This window comes from Labrus mixtus, chromosome 11, assembly GCF_963584025.1.
Source record: "Labrus mixtus chromosome 11, fLabMix1.1, whole genome shotgun sequence".
In the NCBI taxonomy this organism is placed as follows: Eukaryota; Metazoa; Chordata; class Actinopteri; order Labriformes; family Labridae; genus Labrus; species Labrus mixtus.
In genome coordinates this window covers 10,990,789-11,017,292 of record NC_083622.1, presented here as the reverse complement: position 1 = coordinate 11,017,292, position 26,504 = coordinate 10,990,789, and the positions used below count along the sequence as shown (strand labels likewise).

The window sequence follows — 26,504 nt, the reverse complement described above, 5'->3', positions numbered from 1 at the left end:
AGGATGCAAATAGCCAGATTTTCTATTACTGAATTTGGTCGAAAGTGCTTGGGTAATCAGAGAATATTAAGTCTGCATGTCCACTTTAATTTAATAACAAGGTGTTAAATTATTTCGTATTATTCGGACTGAAATAATACTAATCATATCCTCAAAGAATCACTTAGCTAGATTAACGCTCCCCTTCAAATAAATAAATAAAAAAACACAATTAGTTACAAGTGAAGATCATTTCATTTTTGTTTTATTAGAAACATTTACAATACATCTTGAATCTTGGAAAAATAACAAAGAACCAGAACTAACATGGCGCAGATACAATAATAATAATAAAAATGTCTCCAAAAAATGTAATTCACAAAAAAACATTTGCTATAACAAATAAACCTGCAATATCACATGCCTTGTTAGGGCACGGCATACTGTAACAGAGTTCAAAGACTTCTTTTTTTTTCCATCCATCAAAGTTGACGGTCAGCCACAGAGGGCCGTGAAGGCGACCCTCTTTCACTGTTCACAGAGAAACCAGAAACTATCGCCAGGTGATGCTGGCCCAAAAACTAATGCACTACAACCACTATTAGACCGGTATGAAACACCTCTACTGTGCTGGAAAAATTGGAAACGCTACCAAAGACAAACTGTCAGACTGTTTTGGCCTCTTTGGAAAAGGTTGCGAGTTTCACCAGCGAACGCCACTTCAGCCCCCATCTTTTTACGTGCAGCAGAAAATGTGCTATTGTTGTGTTTTTTTGTTTTTTTGTCAAGTTTTCTTCACTGTATCTACTTTTTACACAAACTAAGAACTTCAAGTTAATTCATATGAGGTGCAAAACAGTCTTTCATCTTCTATCAGGTAACTGAGAATACAAAATCCAACTTTAATGTGGGGACTGAAATGTTCTCTTTGCCTGGCTCCAAACTCATGTCAACTGTTTCACTTTCCAAAGAGACTCCCAACTATGAAAATCTACAGAGGAGAAACAGCCCAAGTGTTCCTATGTTCAAGGACAACACAGGACCTGCGCTATTCCTCCTGTCTAAGTGACCATACAACATACATGCAAACTAGTACGGTAATGAATCTGTCGTGTGTGTATATGTGTGCATCTAGTTACATAGATCTACTACACAGTGCGCTGTTGTCCTCCCCTAGATGTGTCCGCTCGATTTGCAAACTTCACCTAATTAGCACATCAGGTGAAGTCTCTCATAAAGGCTGCCTTAAGGCTGATTATGCTCTGTTGCTAGTGATCACAAGCTGTCTGAGTAGTAGATGTAGAAAATGTATGAATGAAAGTGTGTACAAGCTGTGTGTGGCCCCATTGGCAGAGGGGTCACAGCGTCGCCTCATTCATTCCAAGCATTGCAGTCGTAACATGTTTTATAGGTTTGATAAGTAAAAGTGAGTTTAGATTACAGAGGAAATGAGTTATGTGTTTCAGTCAGTAACATGGGCTTAGTCGAAGGGGGGAGAACGGGTAACAGCAAGCAGCACCACACAAAGAATGCTGATGCAGGAAAAATATAGAATTGAGGCACAAAATTGATGCTCTGTGACTAAAATATCTCCAAATTCTAAAAAATATTATATTATTTTCTGTCATTATTCCATTGTGACCGCACTGATGTTGTAGTCGTGCACGTCTGAAGTTAAAATTTAAGCCACGGGGAGCTCTCCTTCCTCGTCCTCCATTAATCACGAAGAACGTGGAAAAAGCCGAGCGGCCGTAACTTTCATAAATAAAACTTCTAAACTTCTTTTCTCATTTGTACTTATTAGTAGAAACTGACTTCCCTGTGTTTAGAAATATATTAACTTCTTGTCATTTTTAATTAAAAAACAAAATGTCTTGAGGTTACTCATAAATATGTTGCTTCATTTTTTTTCTTTTTTGTACTTTCATAAATAACATCCAGATACTGACTTTGTTTTTCCTCTGCTTTCTATGAAATAATAACCCATGTTAGCAAAATAGATTTGAGAAATTGTAATATGTTTTTTTTTCTTTTTTTATTCATTTTAAGTTACTTTCTATAAATGTATGTGGAAGAACTCAAATATAGTCTACGTTGAAAACCTGTCGCAAATTCTTTATAAAAAAAACAAAAAAACTTAAAGCTCACTTGTAAATTGACAAAACAATAAGCATAAGGAGTGCATCGAGTTGAGTGGTCTTTTTTTTTTTTTTTTTTTTACATTCAAATGCATTACTTGCTCAATGTGTGATTTCGACAGGTTGGTACAATTGCTTAAGTGCATCCATTGAAAATAAGGATTTCCTATCACTCCTTTAAAAAAAAAAAAGGGATTCTACATAAATGCATAAAGACCTTTTCATATCAAGAGAAGAAAAAACATCAACAGTTTCTACCATTACTATAATAGTAAGCTTAATACAATATCGTAAATAATACTAACAAGAACTTAATGCATCAAATGTCACTGTGAGTCACCCCCCACCCCTTTGTGGCACCACTGAATTCAAAAAGGATCTCACACTGGGTGAGCTGGACAAATGAAACTTACACTTTAGCATATTCTTAAGAATCATAATTAAACTTTATGTATCGATTAGTTAAACTACACGGTAAATATATGATCTTTGACCGATGTTCACGTTAGGTCTTAAAGCTTTGTATACACTTTAGGTATCAGGCTGATGAATTCTTTATGCCATCTTAACTTTTTTTTTTCTTCGGATAAATCTTACCTACTGTACTATACTTTACTTACATGCAGTTAAACTTAAGGATACAGTCGATGGCTCTCTAAATGATATCAACTAAAAGCACAGTGTTGCTTTGTTCACTATCACACTGACCTTACATCGAAAGAGAAAACCCCCTCACAGTTTACTCCGAGGGGTTTAGAAAATGAGGAGTTAGGGTCTGGATTTCCACTGGCTTGTCATTGTGAATTCTTTGCAGACTATTTTATCAAACGACTCGGACAGTCCCTTTTTAATCTCAACCCCGGTCACGTTTTTCTCAGAGAGATTGACCTTCCCTGGACTATTTTTGTGCCCACAAAACAAGCTCAACCAGGGCGCTAGAAAAATCACTCAAAGGACTGTGGAAGTGCCAGGATGTGCTTTAGGCTGATCTCTTTGGGGAGAAGTAAGTCTGTTACCGGCGCCCCTGTAGTATCAAACTAATCTTACAACACTGAAACATGATATGCCTTCATTTCACAGATATCGACTGAGTGGCCTCCAAGACTTTTTGGGGTAAACAGAGTAAATCTAGCCACAAGATTATTCCTTAATAATAAACTCTAAATCAAGCGGATCTCCATGCTAGAATAAGTTAACTCGAGTAGTACGTTAGCCCGTGTCCTCTCCTTGTATTTTGTTCTTTGGCTATGTCTGACACTTTTCTTTCATAAACCCTACGCATGAAAAAAGTAGGTGCAAGTAGAGCCATGAAATCAGAAACGTAGTCTTACTATGTAAACAGAAATCCTCTTGAGATATGCTTGGTAACACGCCTGCCTCTGTCTGTAAGTTAATGAAGAATAATGGTCACTACATGACTGCAGTCAGAGTGTAACTACATCACATCATGCTGCTCTACCTCTCCCTGCTGTGTATGTTTCTGACCTTCAAAACATCACACTGTCACAAGTGAAGTCATCCTGTCCAGCTTTTTTTTCTTTTCTTTTTTTTTTTGAACAAAGAGAAGAGACTTCCGTGCTCACACTCTGGTCCTGTTTGTTTGTTTACACTCCAGGAATCACTTTTACAGCGCAGTGAGATTTCCTCCTTAAGTCACAAAGAGATGCAGGTTCATATTTTCAGTGCTACTCCCAACAAAAAAAAAAGCAGGAATCCTTAAAGTTTGTCTTGACTCACCCTGTGATCTGATTGAGTTTCAACGTAAAAAAAAAAAAAAAAAAGCAATCAATTGACTAAATGACCCTGATGAACACAACAAGAACAATTAATTATCCTGAAACTGTTACTAATTCATTATATCTCTGTTTCTACACTGGCATGAATCCATAATGACATTTTAGCCGATGTGAGACAGAAACGCAACAGCATCCTAATAGTCAAGGTCGATTTGTGAATAGAATATTATTTCAAGAACTGACTAAGCAGACCTCCTCTGTGTATTATCCCAGTATAGTCCTATTATTGCTTTTCATCCTAATATACATAGAAACAGATTTACTCATCAGGGCTAGGTTATTACACACAATATTTCTTCGAGTTTTAATTCAAGCTTGGATTTATACATCAGCTGCGTCATAAAAGGATATTCATTATTACAGTTTATAGACGTGGTTCATTTATTTTCTCTATTTGGATGAAGTACTAAGTTAATCAGTTTAAATAATATTTCATAAATGTATGGAATCTATCTAATATACTATTATAGTCCAAAGGGTGATGGGGGCGCATATATAAAAGATTTACTCTCCCTAAGACTCCATGTGCTAAAACATTGACAATGACACCGTCAGCCTTTTTCAAAATAATCAAAACTTCACTTTAAGCGGGCCTTTGTCCGGATGTTCATAACCGATACACATACTGTATTTACATAGATGCTCAGGGTGCTTTCCCATAAAGTACAATACTCATTAACTTATACAGCGTCTAAACAGGGAGACTCTCCAAGTAGCCCTCTCTGCATGAAACCAGTGCAAACCTCCAGCAAGTCATCAGCATGGACTAAATGGACGAGAGGTCTCCCACATTACCACTAGTACTACTGTAGCATTAAGAAGAACAAGAACCACCATAATACAAAAAAAATGATAGGGAATCCTTATGTGCATTTCTTTCAAATCCTATGAAATGTATTCACCATCAGTGGTCGGTTTGGTTTTCATCAATTGCGCATGTTTTGTATAAGGTGCTCTACTTTCTATATTTAAGTAAAGTGTTTTAAGAGCCTAATTTCCTGAATCTCTCTGATCCCCACCCAAGCAGTTTGATTCACATTCTTTTTTTTCTCCAAAAATAAGTACTTTCAAAAAGTTTGTCTACGGGGCGATACTATCAAAGGCCAAAGTTGCTACCTTGTAAGCCAAAGTAATGGCGATATTTGAATAAAAAATATTAAGGCAGAAAACAAAATAACAAAAATACTTAGTTCAAAGAACAGTGTCATACTGCCTTGAATTTGTCGTAGAAAGCTTAAGCCAAACCACTGTGCAATTTTTCCATCCATAAAACCATAACTATTCTTTATTCCTACATCTGATAGAGCTCAGGGTACTTTTTGCAAGTACAGTGCTTTCCCTGCAGTCCACACGTAATGTGAGTGGTCTGCTTTATGTTTTTTTTTTTTTTTTAAGAATGGCCCTTTGTGTGCTAGGAGACACAATTTGTAATTGTTAATTCCTTTTTGAGACAGAAGCCGAGTTGAATTGTTCTCCAGTACAACAAAAGAGAGGCCTGCTGAATCACCGACACTAGCCCTCATGTGACAACTACTCAAAGCTTGCAGCAAGACTTGAGTGACCAATAAAAATGCAAGATCTGCAAGGTTTTTTTTTTTTTGAGCCTACTTCTCTCTTCTTACAGCCAAAATGAATCCCCCCCTATCATTCAACAGCTTTAATCCCTACCCCCATCCGCTCTCCTCTAGCCCTCTGAAATCCCCAGGCTGGGGCTAAGGCAGACGCAGAGGGTGTGTAATTTGATTCAGCATGAGTGCTGGTTAAATGGGGCGTTTCCTCTGCTTTCCTGTCAATTACAATTGTCTGATTTCATTCTCCAAGCTCAAAGCCAGAGGGGGGCAGCCATTGGCTGAAGCCCTGGTGTCCATAGTGAAAAGGCAGCTGCAGGATGTCCCATACAGTAGCGATCTGCATTGGCGCTGTCTCAAAAAAACGGCCCCTTCCAGATTTCAGGGCGGTGCATTTGGGAGGTGGAGGGGGGATAATGCTGCCCCCTGTGTGATGAGATCACGCAATCTTTGTTTTGTGGGTAAACGTACGTTTTTCATCATTCACAGAGTGCGTGCAGCAAATTTTGTGTCATTAACACTGAGAATAGGTAGCTTGTGCGCCTCCTGATAACTGTAGATAATTTATCTTGCTCCTAAGCTTCCCCTTATTTCACAGGCGCTGCCAAATTCACTACTGTCTTTCAGATTTTGTGTGTGTGTGTGTTTTGGGACAAAAGAGGCCCCGACTCCCCAGTAGGGATAGCTCAGAGCGGCAGAAAAGGAGAGGAAAAAGGGGGGGCGGAAGGGGCGATTGGGAGTGGAAGGAGGGGGTCCTATATGCCCAGCTGCATCCACACCATCCAGCTCCCTCTGTGCTTGTAACAGTGAGGTGGGGCTGAAAGGGGCTCGCTGCGGGACCCTGTCCTACTCCTCATACAGCCCCTGAGTCCCCACACGGTCCGCACCTGGACCAACCCATTTGCCTAATTATGAATGAGTAGATCCAGGCCGTGTCCGAGCACTCCCCAGCCCAAGCCGCTACCGGGCCGAGACAATACGCCCCACTCAGAGAGGCCTTCGAAACCAAACGATCAAACTGTAAGCAGGGGGAGACATAAAAGCCAAAGAAAAGAGAGAAAGAAAGGGGGCTAGGCCAGAGCTCCAACTTGGGGTCACAGCCACAGTGTGCCATGAAACACCTGCTCCTGTACAGATTTGCTAATTACAGGGGAGACAGCTGGCCCCTCAGAGCTCGCACATAATGCTGTTAGTATTGGGGAGTAAGGATTACTGGTTGGGGACTCTGTTTTTTACAGTGTCAACTATTTTAGTGGAAGTCGGCTGCTGATTCAGGGAAACAATTTACAGTTTTACTCGGCTTCTGTCCACATTCTAATTCTCCTCTTTATTTACAGTGCACACCTCAGAGAAATGCCTGTTGACTGGAGCTCTTTCTTTGTCCTATATCGTTCAGAGAATGTGGCCAAATGACCACACGAGACAATAAAGCGCGGCTAAGGTGGCTTTGAAACAAGTCCATTGGGGAGACGGATATCGAGAACTAGCCAACTGGAAGAATTCCAAGGCTTTCGGCCTCACAAATTAAATCAGTGCTTTAAGCCAACCGAGGAACCACATGCTTTTCAAGTGCCACGAGGAGCAAGCATTACTAAATCTTTTCAACAAACTGCAGTGACCAAAGTGTAATCAATGGCTACTGGAAAAGAGATTTTACTAAAACACAGCTTTAGCCTTTCTCTGAACAATGATGCCAATAAAATGTAAGTAACCACTGGAAATAAATGATGTAGTGTCCTATCCCTTTTTTAGGATTCATCTGCTTTGTAAGACTTCAAGGTATAAGACTGAAAAAAAGGGGGCAATCATTTGTTCTTTGTTGGGGTTTCAAGGCTACAACCAATCTATTCACATTTTAAATTTGATAAAATATCTATTAGACCAATTATATCAAAACCACAATCACAGTAAATCTGAAAAGGCTGAATTCACCTTCACGTCAGCTCCCAAAATTTCAAGGTTTGATTGAAATCCTCTTTTAGATCATGATGATTGTAAGGTGCAATGAAAAAATCTAGGGTTTTTTTAAGAACAATATTAACTTTCTAGGTCAGTCGGGTGCAGATTGGGTACCTCAACAATCATCTTCTTTCCTTCCATATAAACCCACTTCATGGTAAAATAAAAATTTGAATCATAAAATGTTCACATTACTGTCTACCTCTGCCTACACTGTGATTCATGAATGAAAAACAGCAGCAGTCCAAAAAACTGAAAATGCAAGTTACTATACTTCTCTTATAAACAAAACTTTTATAAAATATATATGCATATATATATATAAAAGAAAAACTTAAAAATATTTCTTATACTTTTTAGTAAAGCAAGCAGTGCCTTCTAAAATATCTGCTTGATTGTTTTAAAATTTTCTGAAAAAACAAAATGTGTATTATAATAATAATCAGAATAACAGGAAATAATTATTGAACAAACACTGACAAAACTAATGATAAAAACTGATGTGGTTCCTTAAGAGAATATTCGGATGGCCTGTGTGACCTGGGTGTGGCACACTGGGCACTCCGGGTGGTTGAGCTCACAGATTCGGATGGCACACTCCATGCAGAAGAGGTTATGGCCACAGGGCACCAAGGCAGCCGTCACTTTGCTTTCAAAGCAGGTCATGCAGTCCCGCACAGTGGCCGGTGGCGAGTCCGGCACTGGCAGACGGCCCGGGAAACCCTCACCGGCTGAGGTGGGCTCGCTGTGGGCACGGCGAGCCTGGGCATGAGGTGAACCGGATACGGGCACGATGCTGGTGACTGAAGAGTTGTTGGTTCCTCCACCTCCGCAGGACTCGGTTAAGCCAGGGGAGAGTCTGGTCAGGGGGAGAGGGAGGCCTCCGAAGCTCTTGGAGCGTTGCTGGGCATAGAAGGCCACCTGTTTGGGGTAGTCAGGGTCACCCCAGCTCTGGGTACCATCTGATCCAAAGTAAGAGCAAGGCTTCTCTCCAGAGCTGGAGAAGTTGCTCTTGGTGTAGATTCCCCCTCCTTCACTTCCTCCGCCCCCTCCCCCTCCCACCATGGCATCTGAGAAGTTCTGGCGGTAGCTGCTGGTGAGGGGCTTGCGCTGGCCCCCCTGCAGCCCCCACACCTGCTGTAGTCGGCTCTCCAGACCACCGCTACTGCTCGCTGGGCTGCTTCCACCATTTGGCCCCAGACAGTCGTTCTCATTATTGTGGTCGTGAAGGCCTCCTGTTCGGAAGGCGATGTGTGCTTCTATCTCCTCGCGGGCCCGCTCAGCATTGCTCGGCGACCCCGTGATCTCGAAGACGGGGTCGCGGTCTCGACTAGGGGTGACGATGTATGTGCAGGTTTGCTGCTGGATGCGTTTGATGGTGGAGCCTTTAGGCCCCACTACCAGCCCCACAACACGGTATGGCACTCTCACCTGAATGGTAGTCTGACCGGGCAAAGGTGTGGGCGGAGAGCCACTAAAGGACACTCCTAGCTTGTTGCGGGATGCTCGGAGCATGGAGAAGTGCTCTGCAGCAGAGATGATTTCACGACGGGCTAGTGCAACATCCTCCTTCCGGCCAGTGATCAAGAACACCGGCTCCTCTCCTCTAACGGGGGTTTTGATGTAGGTGTTGGTCTTGGCCCTCAGGGCTTTGATCTTGCAACCTGCAGAGACACCAACAAACATTTCAAAATGGGTAAATATGATCAGTCGAATCATGTGATCCACAAATCGAGTGGAACTACTACAAGTGTCATCGTCCTGAGCAAACAGAAATCCTCAGCTCTTCTTTGTTCAGTGTAAATTCAGACGTACTGAATGTAGTACATTTCCCCAGCAAAGGATACGCGGAGTAATTGCAATGATTTATGAGGTTTCCAGCACCTCAGCATTAGTGTACTTTTCAGTAAACCTATCCATTAGCTCTAAATCAGGTACACTTATCTCACTCAAAGATACAAGGATGATCCGGAGGTTTTGGCAGGGTAGGCATGTCTGTTTTTTGGGCTTCATGAGCTACAGCAGATGCAATAAATGTGCTAGATGCTAGTGAGCAATCACTGTCTGACCTCTCCTTGAACTTACGAGACTATACAGTCAGCCCACATGTGCTTCATTTTTCGGCCATTAATGGCTCTGCATTAGTCGTGGTTATGATCAGTTTGTACTACTTTACTTTAATGAATGTTATTCGAGCCTCAATGTTAGGGAGTGCAAGTAATGTTATTCATTATAACATTACATGTTAAGTCATGTCGGAAAAGGACACACAGTACATCAGCCGATACTTCGGAGGATTTTCAGGTAGATTTGAGGTCAAGAAGAAGAAGGGCAGAGCTATTCTGTTTATATAACACTCCTTGAAGCACCAGGTATTCCTCGGGTCAGTTTTCATTCAGAAACTCAGGCAGCCTCCCCATTAAGACTTCCACATTTATTGATTTTAATATGCCTTTCTCATTTCGACCATCGTCTTGAAGAGGCCGGTCAGACTCTGTGGACAAGCTAGAATCATCAGGCGTCCAGTGAGCACATCAGAGCTCATCTTACCAGAACTCAGGATGCTTCAAATCAAACAGCACATCATTGCATTAGCTCTGTGAAAATCCCAGCAGCAGGTATCAAAAGCTTTAAAAGACACTTTAAGTTGAAGGCGAATGTCGCTGTAATGCTCCCAAATAGGCCCACTTTGTTCAGGAACACTTACTTCTCTGGGACCAGAAGGATACTTGTACTGAAGGTTTCAAATTGCTCATACCTAAAATCTGAACATGCCCATTGTGGCCATTGCCTGGTATTAGTCTAATAAGCCTGTCCATGCCATAGGGGGATCAGAGAGTAATTGTCAAATTCCTTTTCTGGGACTACATTGCATCATTCTATTATTCCAAATTTATGTCTCAATTAAAGAACTATCTGTTAACAAAACAGGCACAGATTAATTAAACGCACCCAGAAATTAAGGTCACCGGAGACAAATTTATTCTCAGCTGTAAAAATGTGGAGGAAGAGGTGCCTGTTATTCAAAACAAAGCCCGAAGAGCTTCACAGGAAGGTACAAGAGCATCCTCGAAATCAATCCCTGTGACTCTGACGGAAGAAAACAATCATATTCAACCCCTTTCTTCACGACAGGATCCTCTGTATGCCAGATCCACGAGGCAGACTGGGATGCGCGGTGCTGAGGAGAAGGGGGTGTGTACGCATTGCCAGCTAACGAAGGGCCTGAATCAAAAGCAGCTCGACTCAAATCCCCCAAAATCAGCACTTCTTCCCGGGAAAGGCAAAAAAAAAAAAGGGGCTCTGCACTCGTGCTCACTGGATCAACCCTCCGGTCGTCTTCAGTTACCCCATTAAAATTCAAAACTTACACTTCAGAGTAAATGAACGAGAGCCGCACTGGACAGACAAGAGGCATTCAGCAGCAAAAACTGAATCCACATTTACAAAAAAAAAAGGTAACAGGGTGTATCATGACCCCACTGACTGAAACCGTTTGACATTTATTGATACCCGTTTTCTTTTGTTGCAAAATAAACTAGGATTTTGCTTGTGCTACCTCACCCACCCTGCAGTCTTTGTACTTCCCTCTGTTCGCCCGCCCATTCCTCCCTCTCTCCTGACACACAACCATGTGGCATTGAGAGTGTGCAGTGGAGTGGGGCTCATGAGGAGCCCCTTGTGCTGAGCTCCAAGGCGTGACTCCCATTCAGCTTTCTAGATGCTATACTGCCCTTCCGTCCTTGTCCTTGTTTTCTCTGCCCCTCTCGCCCATGGGTTCATCACAACAGCTAACAATGGGCAGTCACATTAACACCACCAACCGGCACAAACAAAGAAGGCAAAATAACTACTTCTGAGTTCCCTAAATCCAAACTGACTTGAAGATTTTTCAAAGCTGTTTGTGCATAAATATGGAACTTGGATAGAGTGAAAAATCACCTAACAATGGCAAATGAATGCAAAGAGGAATATACTCTTTATTTGTATTTTTAAAAGGATTCCCATCTCCTGGTGCAACTTCTAGCTGAGTCACCCTTTAAGGCCATCCCGTGTGCCAAACAGTAACACTGTCTTAACGCGCCCCTCCCCTCATACCCCGACTTTCACACCTTTGTTTGACAGCTGCTGTCATTCAACTTAAGCCCTTTGTTCAATAAATCACCTCAAACTGGAAGAAAAACGTGCACAATCTGTGATGTGTCTGTAATTGAACTTTCCAACTCCCTCATATGAACAAAAAAAAACAAAACAAAAAAACAAGTGGACCACGCTGCCTCTTTTTTCCCAATTGTGTCACTGGGGCAGTGCGCAACATAAACAACGGGCTGAATAAATGTGGGGAGGCGAAAACCATCTTCCACTACTGTGACCAAAATGTGCACATTTTGGGGTGTTTTCTAACAATCGATTCAAAGTGAAGACATTCCTCTCCTCGCCAGCCGCACGTTGCCTTTTTTGAACAGTCTGGCGCGTCTCAGACGACAAAGGAAGCAAGTGCTCTCCGTGCTCCAGTGTGTGTGTCTGTGCGCTGACATTGATGGCGTGGATGTAGAATAATTCGCCCAGTAGGGAAACGGGTCTCTCTCTCTCTCTCTTTCTCGTGCCTCTGTGCAAATTCACTCAAAAGCAACAAAAAAAAAATAAACACAAAGCAGCAGAGCAGGTCTTATTTTAATACACGAGCCATATGATGAGTACACGAGAACTTGCAACATTAGAGCAGAAAAAGTGGGAGGCTGATGTCTCGGGGGAGTACAAAAAACACGCGAGCACACACACACCACTCCCTTTTCTTTGTCAAATAACACCAGGTAACAGTTAGAGAACAAAAAACAAAGCGCACAGGAAACCACGGAGGGGATAATGCAGCACTGTTAGCGGGATAAAAGCACAACTTTGATGGGGAATAATTTGCAAGCCAGCGGTTTACCTTGTCTCCCCACTATTTCGGCCACATGTTCAGAGCTGGGCACTGGGACGCATTCTGTTATGTTGCAGCCTCGTCCTTTCGTCTCACTTGAGGAGCTCTCATACAGGGCGCACAACTTGCTCTTCCCTTGCAGAATCGCCGTGTCCCCGCCACCTCCGACGTTGTTCGTGTGGTTGTGGTGGTTGTTATTATTGTTACTCCGATCCTGTACTCCTGTTGTTGGGGCTCCGCCGACGTCCTCGCCTTCCCCGAGCCCCAGCAGAGACAACTGGCCCAGCGCGACCCTGAGGGCACGGGAGTCGTCTTCCTCTTCATCGGGCGGCACAAGGAGACCTTCGGTTCCGAAACCGGAGCCGGCCAGATCCCCGCCGTAGCCCCCATTTTTCTCCATGATCCCTGCTAGAACCAGCAGGCTAGGCATGGCTAACAAAAGAGTGTGTGAGACAAAGACAGGGGAAAGAGACTGGAGAAACAGCACCCGTGCCGCCTCCTCCTCCTCCTCGCCCCCTCCTCCTTCCAATTCCCCCCTTTGCGCTAGTCCCTCCCATAGACCGGCCCCCCTTCTCTCTCTATCCGCCAGACTTTCAGTACAGTAGTCTCTCTCTGAGCTCCTAGGCAAACGGGACACAAGGCCGTCTGCACGATAGATGGGGCGGGCGATGTGTTGCTCCACCCAGTCTGGTTTACACAGCTCTCCTCCTCGCCGAGACAAAACGAGCCGCCCTCCCGTTGTACCATTCCGTCTCAGGTTCCCGAGCCTGTGGCATCTCAAATCCAGCTTCCTCCAGTCACCTATAGAAAGGGAAGAAAACACCTCATCGTTCAGTTCCTGCACCACACTCCCCGTCCAGAGCTGCGGCGTGGCCTGAATACCCGCATTTCTGCCACTTATGTAAGAACAGCCACCTAGGATGTAAACAGTTACGTATCAAACGGTACAAGTACAGTGCGCACATGGTCATCTGCTGATGCTTAAAAAGATGATGTCAACTTTCATATCATGAGATTAGAACGAGCAGATCGTGCATAAATTAAGTGTGGGGGTTCGTGGACTTTCACGGCAGGATTTTTTTTTTCTTTCTTTATTTTTGGAGTGAAGGAGTTGGTGGTATTTTTTTTTGGAGGGGGTCCGCCCACCTCCATGTAGCCGTGCTTTGCGGCAGGTCACCGCGTTGTTGTCTCCGGCGCCGTTGCGCATGAGGATGTTATGTATAGGAGGGAAAGAGAGTGTCTGGAGGGGGGCGGAGAGGGGGGGGGGCTGTATACGAGGAGGAGAAGAGAAAGGGAGTTGTCAGACAGGCGTTGCAGACCCTATGCAGCGGGGGGACATCAGAAAAGCCCCCGCACATTTCCCGTTAAAAACACACACACACACACACGCGCGCACACACACACACACACACACACACAAGGGTTTTGCAGCAGCAGCCCCGGTGAACAAAGAACCGCGCCGTTCGTTTCGCGCACAGACTCCCCAAGATGTCCTCGACAGAAGCCACGCCTGACAGCATGGTTGTAGCACAACACAAAGACTCAACTGCAGCAATAAAAGCAAAATTATATTAACATGAATAAAAAAAATCTACAAATAAACACAAAGCATTAAGTGATTTCTTTCCCTTTTAAGGGATTTTTTTTAAAGGTTCCAAACATGCAAAACAAAGTAACTACAACTTTCATTCTCATTTAGATCTAGAAATTTACAATAAAAAAAATGTATTAGACAAAAAAAAAGAGTTATTTTATTTCAGAGTAGTAATTTTTTATGACATAAGGGTCACTTGTATATATTAAGCTTTGAGGAAACATTGGAGTTGGTCGATACATTTCCACAAACAACTGATGTCCATGTTTTTAGCTTCCTCAAAGTGCCAGTCAAACTGGAGCTTAGCCTGTCGATACCATCTGTGCATATATGCATGGTGGGATGTACAGGGAGTGTGTATTGCATAAGACGTACACCTGAATGACAAGGCAAACTCTGGGGATGTTTACGCTCAGAAAAAAACACTAGATACTCCACCACTTCATCCTTCAGATTCTTTCTTCACCCTAATAGAAAATAAAGATGTTTCTGCGAGCATATTTAGGGAAACACTGAACGCTGATGAATTGCCTTTGGAGGAAATTTTCTGCAAAATCTCTTGTGCTTTGTGTGTCCCAAGGGCGGTGTTGATTTCACCTAGTAGATTACTTTTGCAGTCTATCCCCATCCATTAAATTCAGTTAATCATTCTCCATCATATGTGCTGTTTTCCCACACTGTAAAAACAAAAACACACACCATCTTCCATTTGACAGACTGTGCGTGGCATGTGACTCTTCATGAGATTTAGCATGAATATTTTAGCGTTTCGTGTGAGTACGCCTTCTGCTTTTAATAACACATGGAATGGAGCAACAATATAATCACAAATTTCCCCCCAAAAAACATCAGGTCTGAGAATAGCAACAATATAAAAGCTGTGGTGAAATTGGTACCAGGAAGATAGAGCAGGTGTATTTACATGCATAATCATAGTCTAGACGCGCTCTCTGGGTGCCAATCAGGACGGGGTTGGTTCCCCGAGGTCGTGTTGCAGATGAGGACTCACAGAGAGACTCCTGCTATGAGTCCAGGATTAAAACATCCCCTCTCCACCCAATAACATGGATAAAAAAGCAGCGAGCAGGACTAGAGCAGGATGGCGTGATGCATGAAGGACCAGAGGGTTGGCCCAGGGGGGTGTTTGCCCCCAATCCCCACCCTACCCATGAGTGGAGGAGAGTGAGAGGATTGGATTGGGTGGGTGGGATGGGATGGGATGGGATGTGGACACACAAGAGCCGGCCTCTCAGTGGTGTACCGAGTGTGCTAGTGTGTCCAAGAGGTCGTCTGGCTCCATTAAAAGGGGTCTGCGGGGAGTCCAGAGCCTCAATCAATAGCAAGAATGGATCTGGGATCATGTTTCGACACACCCCTCTCTGCTTGGAGTCTGAGTTTGTCGTAGCCTGTTGGAGATTTGATGGGTGATGATATTGTGACCTTTGTGACCCTGAAGTATAAACCTTCTCCGGCTCTGAACGGGTCTGCAGGTCTGCTTTTCATTCAGACCTCTCAGCCGGGTTTTGCTGGAGGCTACTATTGTCACTCGCACACGTGTGTCTCTGTGTGTGTGTGTGTGTGTGTGTGTGTGTGTTGGCGACAGGATACTTGTGAAACCCAGAGTGCTGAGGTCATGTTACTTGCACATAAAAAACTCAATGATCTTGACCATCTGGCCGTCACAGTAGTGCTGTCCCCCCCCCCCCCCCCCCCCCCCCCCCCCCCCCTCCTGATGAAAGGCTGACTGGCATCGTCGGGGAGGTGCTGTGGTTTTCTCTGCAACAGGAAAAAAACATACCAACCTACGAATCCCAGCACATATCTCTTACCTATATGGACAGTATGCTGTCCTCCAGAAGAGACAGACTTAATAGGCTGTAAAGACATGTCTGAGAATCCCTAAAGGACATCCCTTTGACTTCCACGACCAGATGTCCTTTTCAAGACTTTTCTGGTGCCCCGCTGTCACTTGAATGAGGCTTCTGCGAGCACAAAGGGAAATGTTGGCTAAGCACCACGTGCTGATGCCACAGTGAACGGGCTCTCAGGGATGATGTAAGACCTCATGCAAATGATACTACATCCTGCGCTCGTAGGCTGACGGGAGCCCTGAAGTCCATCAGCTGAACAAACACTCAGTGAAAAGAGAGGCCTTATTGTGTGCCAGGGGTTTTCCCCTCCTGTATTTTACTTTATTTGTTTATTTGTTGTTTGAAGTACTTTTCTCCCACTTTTTTTCCCTTTCCCTGGCAGCAGCATCAGCATCAGCATGTGTACTTCCAGACAGACTGAACATGGTACGATCAAACTAAACATGACAAAACAAGTTTTTCAAAACAGAGACAAGAAGTTGGAAAAGTGTTGTGGTGCATTTCAAATGTAGAAACCTCATCAGACTTAAATCAGCAGAGTGTTTTTTTTAGTTAAAACCCCTCAGCTTCTTCAGTTAGTGTCTGCCATGACGGGACCCACATAATGAGGCCTTCTCGTCCCGAACTCGGGATTAAGTCAGCAGAAATCATTTCTCCGAGCTCCACTTGTATCACAAACTAAAAGGGGGGAGCTCTACAGCATGTGTATGTTATTCTCACAGACTCTAAAAACCAGACTGTCTTTGAATAATTTAAGACAAGACTTGACATAGAGACTCTGTGAAGGGATGAGTCATTGCTGATGATTTCAAGAAATGAGAAAAATCATAGAAATTCATCACCCGATTCGATGTAATTCAGCTCAAATTTTTTTCATTCCACATTGGAATCAGTCCAAATGGGGATGCTGATTCCTTCTCTTCTTGTCACTGGGATTTGTTCAGTGAGCAGTGTGACGCAGAAAAACACTCTTACAGAAAACAACTGTCTGTTTGAGTCAGAAAACGAGCGTGTCGCCTCATCCCCAACTTGGTCTGCTTTTTAGGGGAACAGCAAGTGATTATTTTCATTATTGATTCTTTTGAAATGACGGAGAGATTAGAGCTGAAACATTCTCTCTTTTGAGAAGGTGGAACCAGTGGATGTTGGCTTGGTAAATGAATCATTAGTCATCAAAGTCACTTCTTGACAAATTTAGTCAAGCTTATTATTTCATCCTGCTGTTTATTAGGGTTGAAATGATACACAGTGATACATAAGAATCAGCTTTACTGTCCAGGTATGTTCGCACACACAAGGAATTTGACTTGAACTGTGCTCTTTATGTCCAAAAAGTACACCGTTAAATCTCTTTACAAAAAAAGAAGCAAAGACTAATATGCACAGGGCTAAACGAGACAATAGTGAAGTGGTGGGTGGTGCAAATATGCTGAGATAAACTGCCACAGAATAACTTTTGATTCAATGATCAAACACATCTTCAAGAAACACCAGCTAATGCATCAGCCCATTGTTAACACGGTGTAGCTGTTTCCTTTATATTTATAAGTAGATCTTTTTGAAAGGCCCAGTAATGAAATTATTTCCATATTTTAGATTTTTATTACGAGTTGATAGAAATGGAAGTGATAGAGGTGAACATGCTCGTGACACACGTGTGTTTATAATCTTCACAGACTTTTGAGCTGAAACTGATCCTTTTATAAAGAAATGATGTCATCATAAACTGATGAATCTTGCGATTTACACCCCATATTTCACATGTCAAAAAATGCATGCTGTGAATCAGTTGATGTGACAAACATGTCAGGACTTATTTCCTATCCTTGAACACTTTTTTTTTTTTAACCTTGTACACACACTTAAAAAAAAGGCAAGTTCAGCGTCTCCTCACTTGCTGTGAAACACTCACATGTAGATGAAGCTACACACACACACACACACACACACACACACACACACACACACACACATACAGACATGCAAACACACTCTCACCTCGCCCTTTTGACAACACACACACACACACACACACACACACACACACACACACACACACACACACTCGCATGCTCTGGGATGTTGTGATTGGGAGAGCTGCTGTCAGCTGGGAATATGAGTCAGGTAGAATGACTTCATTGCTTTTTACGGGTATTAGGTCATCTCTCTTCTCACTCTCATCCCCCTCTCCTCACCATAACCCGTTCCTCCTCCCCCCCCCTCACCCACCCCCCGCCTCTCTAATCACATTGATGCTGTAGCGCCAGTGACACGCCTAGTGATGAGTAAGGCTCACCTCACTGCTTGCTTCCCGTATGCTGGTGATCTCAGCCGTGTCACAGGGAGCTTTGAACTCAGGCGTCCTGCCGGGGACTTCACTTTCTCCCTGGTATTTGCTCCTCGTTATATAGATTATGTAGAATGTAATGCAGACGGTCAGCTGCTTCAGATATCTGCTTTTCACTGTACACAATGTAAGTCTGCATGTTTTAAGCCGCTGGAGGATTAAGTCACAGGATCTGTATCACACTGCAAAATGACTGATCGGGTCCCATTTGATGCTGTCACTGAATTATGATGGCTTGTTCCAACTGAACCCTCTCACACCTGATTGCAGAAGTCAAATGCTCCGAGGTTAATTTATATGTACAAATATTAGTTTGGGAAATCAGGCGTAGCTACGTCAATAACCTTTTAACACTGAAGTTGATAGGACAACTATTTATGTTTCTCTGGACAAGCGTCATGAGCAATGACAAATCAATGCATTTACACAAGTGCTATTAGACGTGTTCTTCTTCGTTTTGATGCTGCTAAATATCATTCATTTAAAGCAGCTTGATACATCTATTCAGCTGCAGTCCATAAGTATAATGTTCACATATTTGTGCCTAACTTTCATGTCGACTCCACTCCATTTCAGGTAAAAATATTGTGCCCACAACATTTCTTTGAGTAGAGTTGGAAATCAGGGAGAGAGAGAGAGAGAGAGAGAGAGAGCGGGGAACGACATGCGGAAGAAGGAGCCACAGGTGTGACTCGAGCCTGGCCCGCCCGCCCGGAGGACCACAGCCTCCACAACATGGGGCGCGCGCACCAACCACTGCGCCACCAGCGCCCCCGCAACATTTCTTTAACTGCTCTCTGTTTGAAGATTCACTTGACAATTTAAAGATACGATCCATTGATAAAACTAAATACAATATTTAATTTTAAAGGACCAAGCATTTGAAAAAAGGGACAATATTTACATTTTTGCCAACTCCAACATTAAAACATCTACCACATCGATGCAGTTTTATTCATACAATAATCACACACAATGGTCTTTGGCAGAATGGATAGTGCACACGCCCCATATGCACAGACTAAAGTCCTTGAATACGGGCGACCCGGGTTCAAACACAACCTGTGGCTCCTTTCCCGGATGTCATTCCTTGTTTGCACCGGTTTTCTGACTCTATCCACTGCCCTGTCTCTCCAATGGAGGCATAAAAAGCCTCCCAAAAAACCAGATTGGTCGTTTTGCCTCTGAGATCTCTTGATGCTTTTTTGGTGTCTCTATCCAAACCTTTTCTTCAAGGGCTGTTACATCAAGATGAAGGTATTTCTGCTTTCACTTATTAAAGGATCTGAATACGTCTGCCGCTGCTTAGTACTCCAATACATCTCAAAGGGACATCGGCTGCTTTGTAAGACACTGATTTAGCAGCTACAAAAACATTAAGTTCTTATATTTAACACTTTGCATGTTAATATTTGAACCAGTTTCCTCAATATTGGACAATAAAGTTTATAAAATAGCGAGGGAAGTGCAGCCTTCAGCATCAGTGAGCAGAAACCTGCAACAAGCTGGATGTGTCAACTGGCGCCAAAGGGAAATAAAAAATATGGACACCAGCGCTCACATAAACACAACTGAGTGGTTTGTTTCATTCTCTTTTTTCACTTTGGTGTTTTTCCACTGTCATAGCCTGGCTCAAGGGCCCTTTAATACCTGCAAATAATAATTATTGATTGTAAGAAAGTAAACAATTGGAATGATACCTCCGAACATGGAGTGTGTCCGTCAGTAAAGTGAGTAGTGTGAATGTGGATGTGTGGCATCATGGAGGGTGGGATGTTGTGAAGCTAAAGGGTGCAAAGAGGTGTATAAGATGCCGGGATGAGTCCAGGTGGAATAAGAGAGAGAGAGAGGCAGAGTCACACTGCGGTTGTTGGGCCTTGATGCCCTGAGAGCAACAGGCCCAGATGCTCTGAATCTGGCGAGCTGATTCCTCTCTTAGGAACAAGGGAGACCGAAGATTAGTCGAAGCCGAACTATAAAAGGTAGGGCAGCGAGCGTCACACAGTAATGGTGGGGGAAAAGGATCCTCCTGGTGAAGAAAGAGTCATCAAAGTTTTCATGTGAAAGACGTTAGGATTATAAGAACATCACTGTGTTACTGCTTTTAAAGGAAAAGGGTTCCCCAATGTTGTCAATAACAGGCTTACAGCATAAAAGTGCATATATGTTCTCAATGTTTCTTTTATGGTTTCATCATATGTCTTTTCTTTGTGTCGCGTTGGAGGCTTCTGCTGCAGCCATCATCTTGTACCATGACTTTGTCTGTGATTTATCCCTCGATGGTCTCATGCGGAAAAGAAGAACAATCCACTTAAATCCAAAAACTCTTCATTATTTCTTTAACAACCCAGTCGCCAATATGAAGAACATAAAGGGTGAGCTCAGAATAAAACAACCTGTAAATGATCAGACTTTTACTTTTTACCACACTATCTCCACTTTTCATCCTGTCCCCGATAACCCCTCTGAATAAAATGAACTGAAGGACATTGAATTGAGCTAACTTAATAAATAAAATTATCTTCAGCGTGACCAGTGATAGCATTAAACGGCTGATATGAACTCATCAGCAGATAACCTTACACTCTGAGAGTCTAATTAGAGAACTTTTCTTTCTATTGGAGAGTTTCTGTTACCCTTTCAAAGGATCTGAATTCTTCTTTCATTACTGATAGTTGTTCAGAGAGTGGTCTTTTGGACCACAAGGTCTGAAATAAACTTACTGTTTAGATAATTTCTTTGTGTACATATTACTCCTGCTTTCCCAAAGAAATCTGTGTTGGTTTGGTGGTCTCCACAGGACATTAGAAAGGTGCCATTTATACCGCAACATGGAAAAAAAAAATCAGTGTATCTTTGTGAGTTGGATTATACAATCATTGCACATGATGAACTAATCCTGCCCTGAAGGTACAGTTTTAGTGCCACAGTAGGCACAATCACAGTGGGTGGGGCGACTTTCTCGGCCCATATTTTCCTCCGAGATCATGATGCCTTCAAATGACCCCTCAGTCCTGTTCCATCATTTATGAACGTTATGAATGTAAACAAAGCATTTACAGCTCCGTAACATAGGTCATGTACAATTCAGGTTCAGCTGTTGCATAATGATAAGCAGTCACATGGAAGAGCCAGGTAAGATATCTCCAGCAGCACAGTTCAGTTGTTTTAATTATTGTGTTTTTTTTTTTTTTTGTGTGTGTGAGTGTGTCATAGAATGAGTTTGGGATCACAGGGAATTAAAGTGACGGCACTATTCAACCGGGCCATCTGTACAGCTTGATAGTGGCAGTCATGCTGGTATAGTTGCCTTGAGGAATGGTTGTATGCAATCCTGGCTGCCAGTTTAATTAAATTATCAATTCATGTGAAACTGCGGCTAAGGTCACTGTAACAATCCTTGCCAAAAAGAAAGTGCGGTCCATGGAGTCGCAGGGGCCCCCGAGGGCTCTCTGGGGGGTCCCGAGTGAAATGAACACAGCTGTTGTATTTACTTTACAGCGCCACGTGCATTGATCCTGATAGCAGGTATCTGGATTGTAAAGCGAGGCTGCTGCTGCCTTAAAATGTAGTCATGATCTGTGTCAAATTTGTTGGGATTTCTGAAGCGTTGTAATATCCCAATGCTGAATTTTCAATTATTTATTTATTTATTTCATCCCAATGCTTGCATGCCTTCTCTGGAAACCACCACCAGCTACAAATAATCCCAATAAAAACGTTAATTGTCGCCGCCAGGTGGCGCCAATAGGCCGCATTGTAATTAGCAGAGATTGACAGCCTAATCAAGTGTGTTGATTTGCAGGTGGCTGCTCACTGCTGGCTCTGAGGAGTTTCCCCCTCACCTACTTCTCTTTTTTTTCCTAAACAGAAAAAGCGACCCCGTGGGTAATATCGTGATTAACCGGACTGTCGTCATTGATAAAGGTTAATGGCGACCGTGAAAAGGGACAGGGACATGTTTTAACCGAGTGCAGAAAAGCTAATTTCCTGTGCAAAGACAGAAGGTAGGAGACTGTTGGGGGAACATTTCTCACTGTAACATTTGTTTAAATGGTTCATGATGTGTTGACGGTTTTTATTTCATATGTCATAAAGCGAGACAGACAGAAAGACTGTTGAACCGATTTATGAACTCTGTGACCCTTGTTTATGGTTATCGTCACCCACCAGTTTTCATTTACTGTGTGAGTCGGTAGAGGGCGCTGTAGCAGCTTTCTGTGCTTGTGAATGACTTGACGTGTGACTGTGTGCAGCAGGGACGACAGGGGGCGCCAGAGAGGCGCAGTGAGAGCGCTGCAGTATCATTCATAGAGAGAGAGAGAGAGCGAGAGAGAGAGAGGGGGGGAGAGAGAGAGAGGGGGAGAGAGAGAGCGAGAGAGCAGACTGTGGTACAATGCAGCTGAAGTACTTTGAGGTAAATGTACTTCACTTCAGTATTTCATTATCATGTTAAGCTACTCTAAACTTTGCCCTCAGTGTAATTCAAATGCTATAATAGCACTTTATTAGTTTTCTAAATCAATGTATTCAAACAAGTCACTTCTTAAATTCAAGATAATAATACAAAAAAGAACTAACACCTGTATGAAATGTATTTTTAAAGATGAGATAAGACTTAATAATGCCTTTCACAACTCCACAGTACATTTGAAGAAGCCAAGATTAAAATATAAACATGATTTAAAAGAAAAAAAATCCTATAACATAATTTATTTATTCATTTGTTCTAAAGTCGGCCATTCTGATTTATGATGGCTTTATTTTTCAATGGCACTTTCAATGTATTTGTAATTTTGATTTTGGATTGGGTTTGCAGAGAGACTCGTGTCTTTATGTCTCATAGATGATTTTAATTTTAATTTTGATATACTGTATTAATCCCTGGTTTTACACTCTGATATTTAAGAGATATGTTTCTCACACACACAGGCCTGAATCACACACAAAGGACCTGTGGACATGCATTAATGGAGAGATGTCAAAGTGGGGCTGCTATACGCACGGAGCACACCAGAGCAGTTGGGGGGTTCGGTGACTTGCTCAAGGGTGCCTCGGCAGTGCTCAGGAAGTGCTGTCCAGCTACCAGATGGTTATTGCTATTAGATTATCGACTTCATGCAGGCAACTTAGATCTTTGCCGTTCAGACACAAACCTAACTCTGACCTGTCAGGATCATCTGTGCCGATAAGACCAGCTTCACTGATATTATGTGATGCGATGGCTGGCTACAGGATGACTAAAGAGACAATGAGGCGACATCAAAATACTGGATTCCCAGTAGATGTTATTCTGAGAAACGTAAGCACATTGTAACTCAGAAAGGGAAATAATTCAAGAACAGTTACTTCAGAGTTGTTCTTTAAATAACGAGGTGTCTTCGTAACCTTTAGCCACTGATTGCTGCCTCACTCTGTGATTTTATCAATGAGAAACTAAGTGCATGAGAGGCCTACAGCAACAAAAAATCTCCAGATGTGAGATTGTTTATCAATGCAGCATCTCATATAAGGATTCTAAAAATCAAACAGTAGATGGTGAATGAACTTGAGCTTGCACAGCGCTTCATTCAATCAATCCATCTTTATTTACAAAGACCCAACATGAATCCATCATGAGCACAGTACTAACAACCTCCTTTAACAGAAATCTTTGGTAAAGTGGGGTAAAGTGTCTTTCCTGGGACACATGGGACATGTGCCCTACAGGAGCTGGGGATTAAACCCCAGACCCTCCAGTTGAAAGACAACCTACTCTGCCACTGAGCCACAGCTGCCCTGACCTGTATGTCAGTATTTTCTCCCATGAACAGTTTCCTCAATCGCCTCCAGGGGACAGTGACTTCCTGAAGTAATTAGACAAGTCTCTGATCCTCCCTCGTCCATGGTTTTCTGTTATGACCCACCCAAGAACCCATCTCAGACAACTCTCTGTGTCTCCAGTCAATATTTATTCTACATTTCCTGGACTTTATGTAAAATGATCCAATTAATTTACATAAGACTACAGGCTGCCGTGATCACGTTGAGAATAATTTGCATAATAAGCAACACCAAGTCTCACAGAGCAGCTATTGTTTGCCTTCATTGTCTCTGTTGTTTGTGTGGAAGTATAAAGAGAGTGTCACACTTTTATTAAGACTCTCTTTGAGAAAACAAAGTATCAAAGAACGCAGACGTACACAGTATATATCTTTAACTTTGTCCAAAGCTTATCAGACTCTTAGTGTTGGACAGAGACACAGTTTTTCTTTAAATAATGATTAATGCAGAAGTGCACACATTGATCTCTTGAATGGAAGAGATAACACAGTGAGAGCAGCCTTAGAATAACTAACGGTGGTAACAGTCTCCCTGTGTAGTAACTTAGTGGCTATGTTGGTCGGTTACAGGAAAGATGAATTCTTCGGATATCAATCAGATCACACAACCTTATCATCGTGTTCAGTCCCGTTATCAGAGAAATGATCAAGACATGAAATACGTACACTAAAGAAAGGGAAGACAAGAGATGAAACATATTAGTGCAAGCTGTCCCTCAAGTTTTTTCTAATGGTTGCACTGTTCGTACTACTAGCCTGCTATAGCCTCTCATAATGGATTTATTTTCATGCACTGAAATTCTTCTATGCCATTGCTCTTTTTTCTACCGAGAGAGAAGCAAGAGAGTGGCTCCTGATAGAGAAATAAAACATCAAGATTGCACAACAGGCACGCCTTGTTTGTTGCTGCCCGCCTGGAATGTCATGAGAGCAGAGAGAGAGAGAGAGAGAGAGAGAGAGAGAGAGGAAGGAAGGAGAGACGAGGAGTGAAACAGGGACAGGAAGAAGGCTGACTGCTAACACATTGTTCACTACCTGCCTTGTCTGGTGAGTTGCATCACAGTCTGTCATGTCTGCTCCTGTCTGTGTACTTGATGAGTGCCTCTGGGATTCAGATCCCAACTGTGTGTCTGACAGGCAGCTGGAAGCTCCAACGTATTTGGGAGAAGCATTTTGGTAGTTACAAAATGATGGTTTATTGTTTTGAATTAACCGTGAACAAAAACGTGGAATTTTAAAGATTTAGGTTTTTATTGAATTTTGCGAGCATGGGAAGTTTTTTTCGTCGCCATTGTCTGAAAAGTGATGAAAATGATAATTGGTTACAGACGTATAAAACATTCCTTGTAGATTTTTGAATTTCCCTCGGGATCAATAAAGTATCTATCTATCTATCTATCTAGTGCCTCTTGGAGGAGTTATTATCGGGGTTTTCGGTTTCTCTCTGGTCTCTTGAACGCATCGGGGAAGTTCTTCCGATTTCACCCAAATGACTTCTCAGGCTTTAGGATTTACTGACCTTATAATGTTGACAGATTCAAGGTTGTGACCTCATGTACATCCTGATCCTGAAAGATACATCTGTATCAGTTCTCTTCTGTAAAGATAGTCCTCAAGGAAAGACAACTGGAATAAGTATCTGTAATCATGTATTTAAATGTAGGTCTAACTTCCTTTTAGGGAAAAAAAAGAACCTCTTATTTTTTAAGTTCTTTGAGAGTGGCACCGGTTTAGCTCCGTCACTACAGCAGGCCCCCCTCATACAGAGGCTACAGTACAGTCCGTTATGCATCGGCCGCAGGTTCAACCCCTGGCCCTGGCTCTGGCTCTGGCCCTTTGATGCATGACTACCTTAGCTGCACCATCAGTAAAAGGCACAAATGCCAAAAAAAAAAAAATCTAATATAATTTAAGATTTTTCATTATCTTTCTTTTTCAACTTTTAGTTTAGTTTTCCTATGTTTGTAATGATCACTTGTTAAGTTTAGAAAATGTGAAAATTAAAAAAAATATTTTAGTTTGGCTAGGGAGGGGTTACTGCCCTTTGTGATGTCACAAAGGGAAAATCTCCAAACGGCCTGTTTGAGCACACATTTTCTGAAAAGTGGAGCAGGCAAGAGATGGAGAGGATGGTTTATAGACAGACTAGGGACACATATTAGTGTTTTTACATGGTTTATTGTATTTTGCATAATATGTGACTTTTAATCAGAAGGTTGAAATCACTGTTTCAGTGATGATAAACCCCCTACCTATTAGTTGTTTTACCTGGAAGCAAGTCAGATGCTTTGCTTCAGGGATCCTGTTTCAACATAAAAGCATTTATATAATTTTAATCATTGTTTGTGAGAACAAACAAGCAAAGGAAAGAAAATCTTTGAATTGTTAAAAAAAAAAAGCTTGTTGAAGAAAGATGATTGGGCTGCCAGCCAGGCATTCTTTGTGCAACTTCCATGGAAGCAAGGGCTAAAAACCTTAGATGGAAAAGTCAAAAGAGAGATAGAGA

At 42.5% G+C, this 26,504-nt stretch overlaps 2 protein-coding genes across 3 annotated transcripts in view; one reads left to right on the top strand and one right to left on the bottom strand.

The window, feature by feature from the left end:
* Positions 1-227: 227 nt before the first annotated feature.
* mex3a (mex-3 RNA binding family member A) lies at positions 228-12,894 on the bottom strand. The gene is made up of 2 exons (XM_061049967.1): positions 12,374-12,894; positions 228-9,104 (listed from the first exon to the last, which is right to left on the bottom strand). The coding sequence occupies exons 1-2, from the start codon at positions 12,792-12,794 to the stop codon at positions 7,951-7,953; spliced, it is 1,575 nt and encodes a 524-aa protein (XP_060905950.1). The 5' UTR covers positions 12,795-12,894; the 3' UTR covers positions 228-7,950.
* A 9,131-nt stretch (positions 12,895-22,025) lies between these two features.
* The window catches only part of LOC132983591 (lamin-A-like), a 39,690-nt gene continuing 35,211 nt past the window's right edge, over positions 22,026-26,504 (top strand). Inside the window, exon 1 of one of the 2 annotated variants that reach the window (XM_061049964.1) lies at positions 22,026-22,183. The gene's annotated coding sequence lies outside the window, so the exon portion shown is untranslated. Of the gene's footprint in view, positions 22,184-24,965; positions 25,046-26,504 lie in introns of those variants that run through there. The other variant, XM_061049965.1, reaches the window with a different exon arrangement.

Excerpts from the sequence above, each read along its gene's own strand:
- mex3a (XM_061049967.1), bottom strand. The coding sequence starts at position 12,794 with ATGCCTAGCCTGCTGGTTCTAGCAGGGATCATGGAGAAAAATGGGGGC. Across the intron at positions 9,105-12,373 it reads CGAAATAGTGGGGAGACAAG|GTTGCAAGATCAAAGCCCTG; the intron begins GTAAACCGCTGG and ends GTGTCTCTGCAG.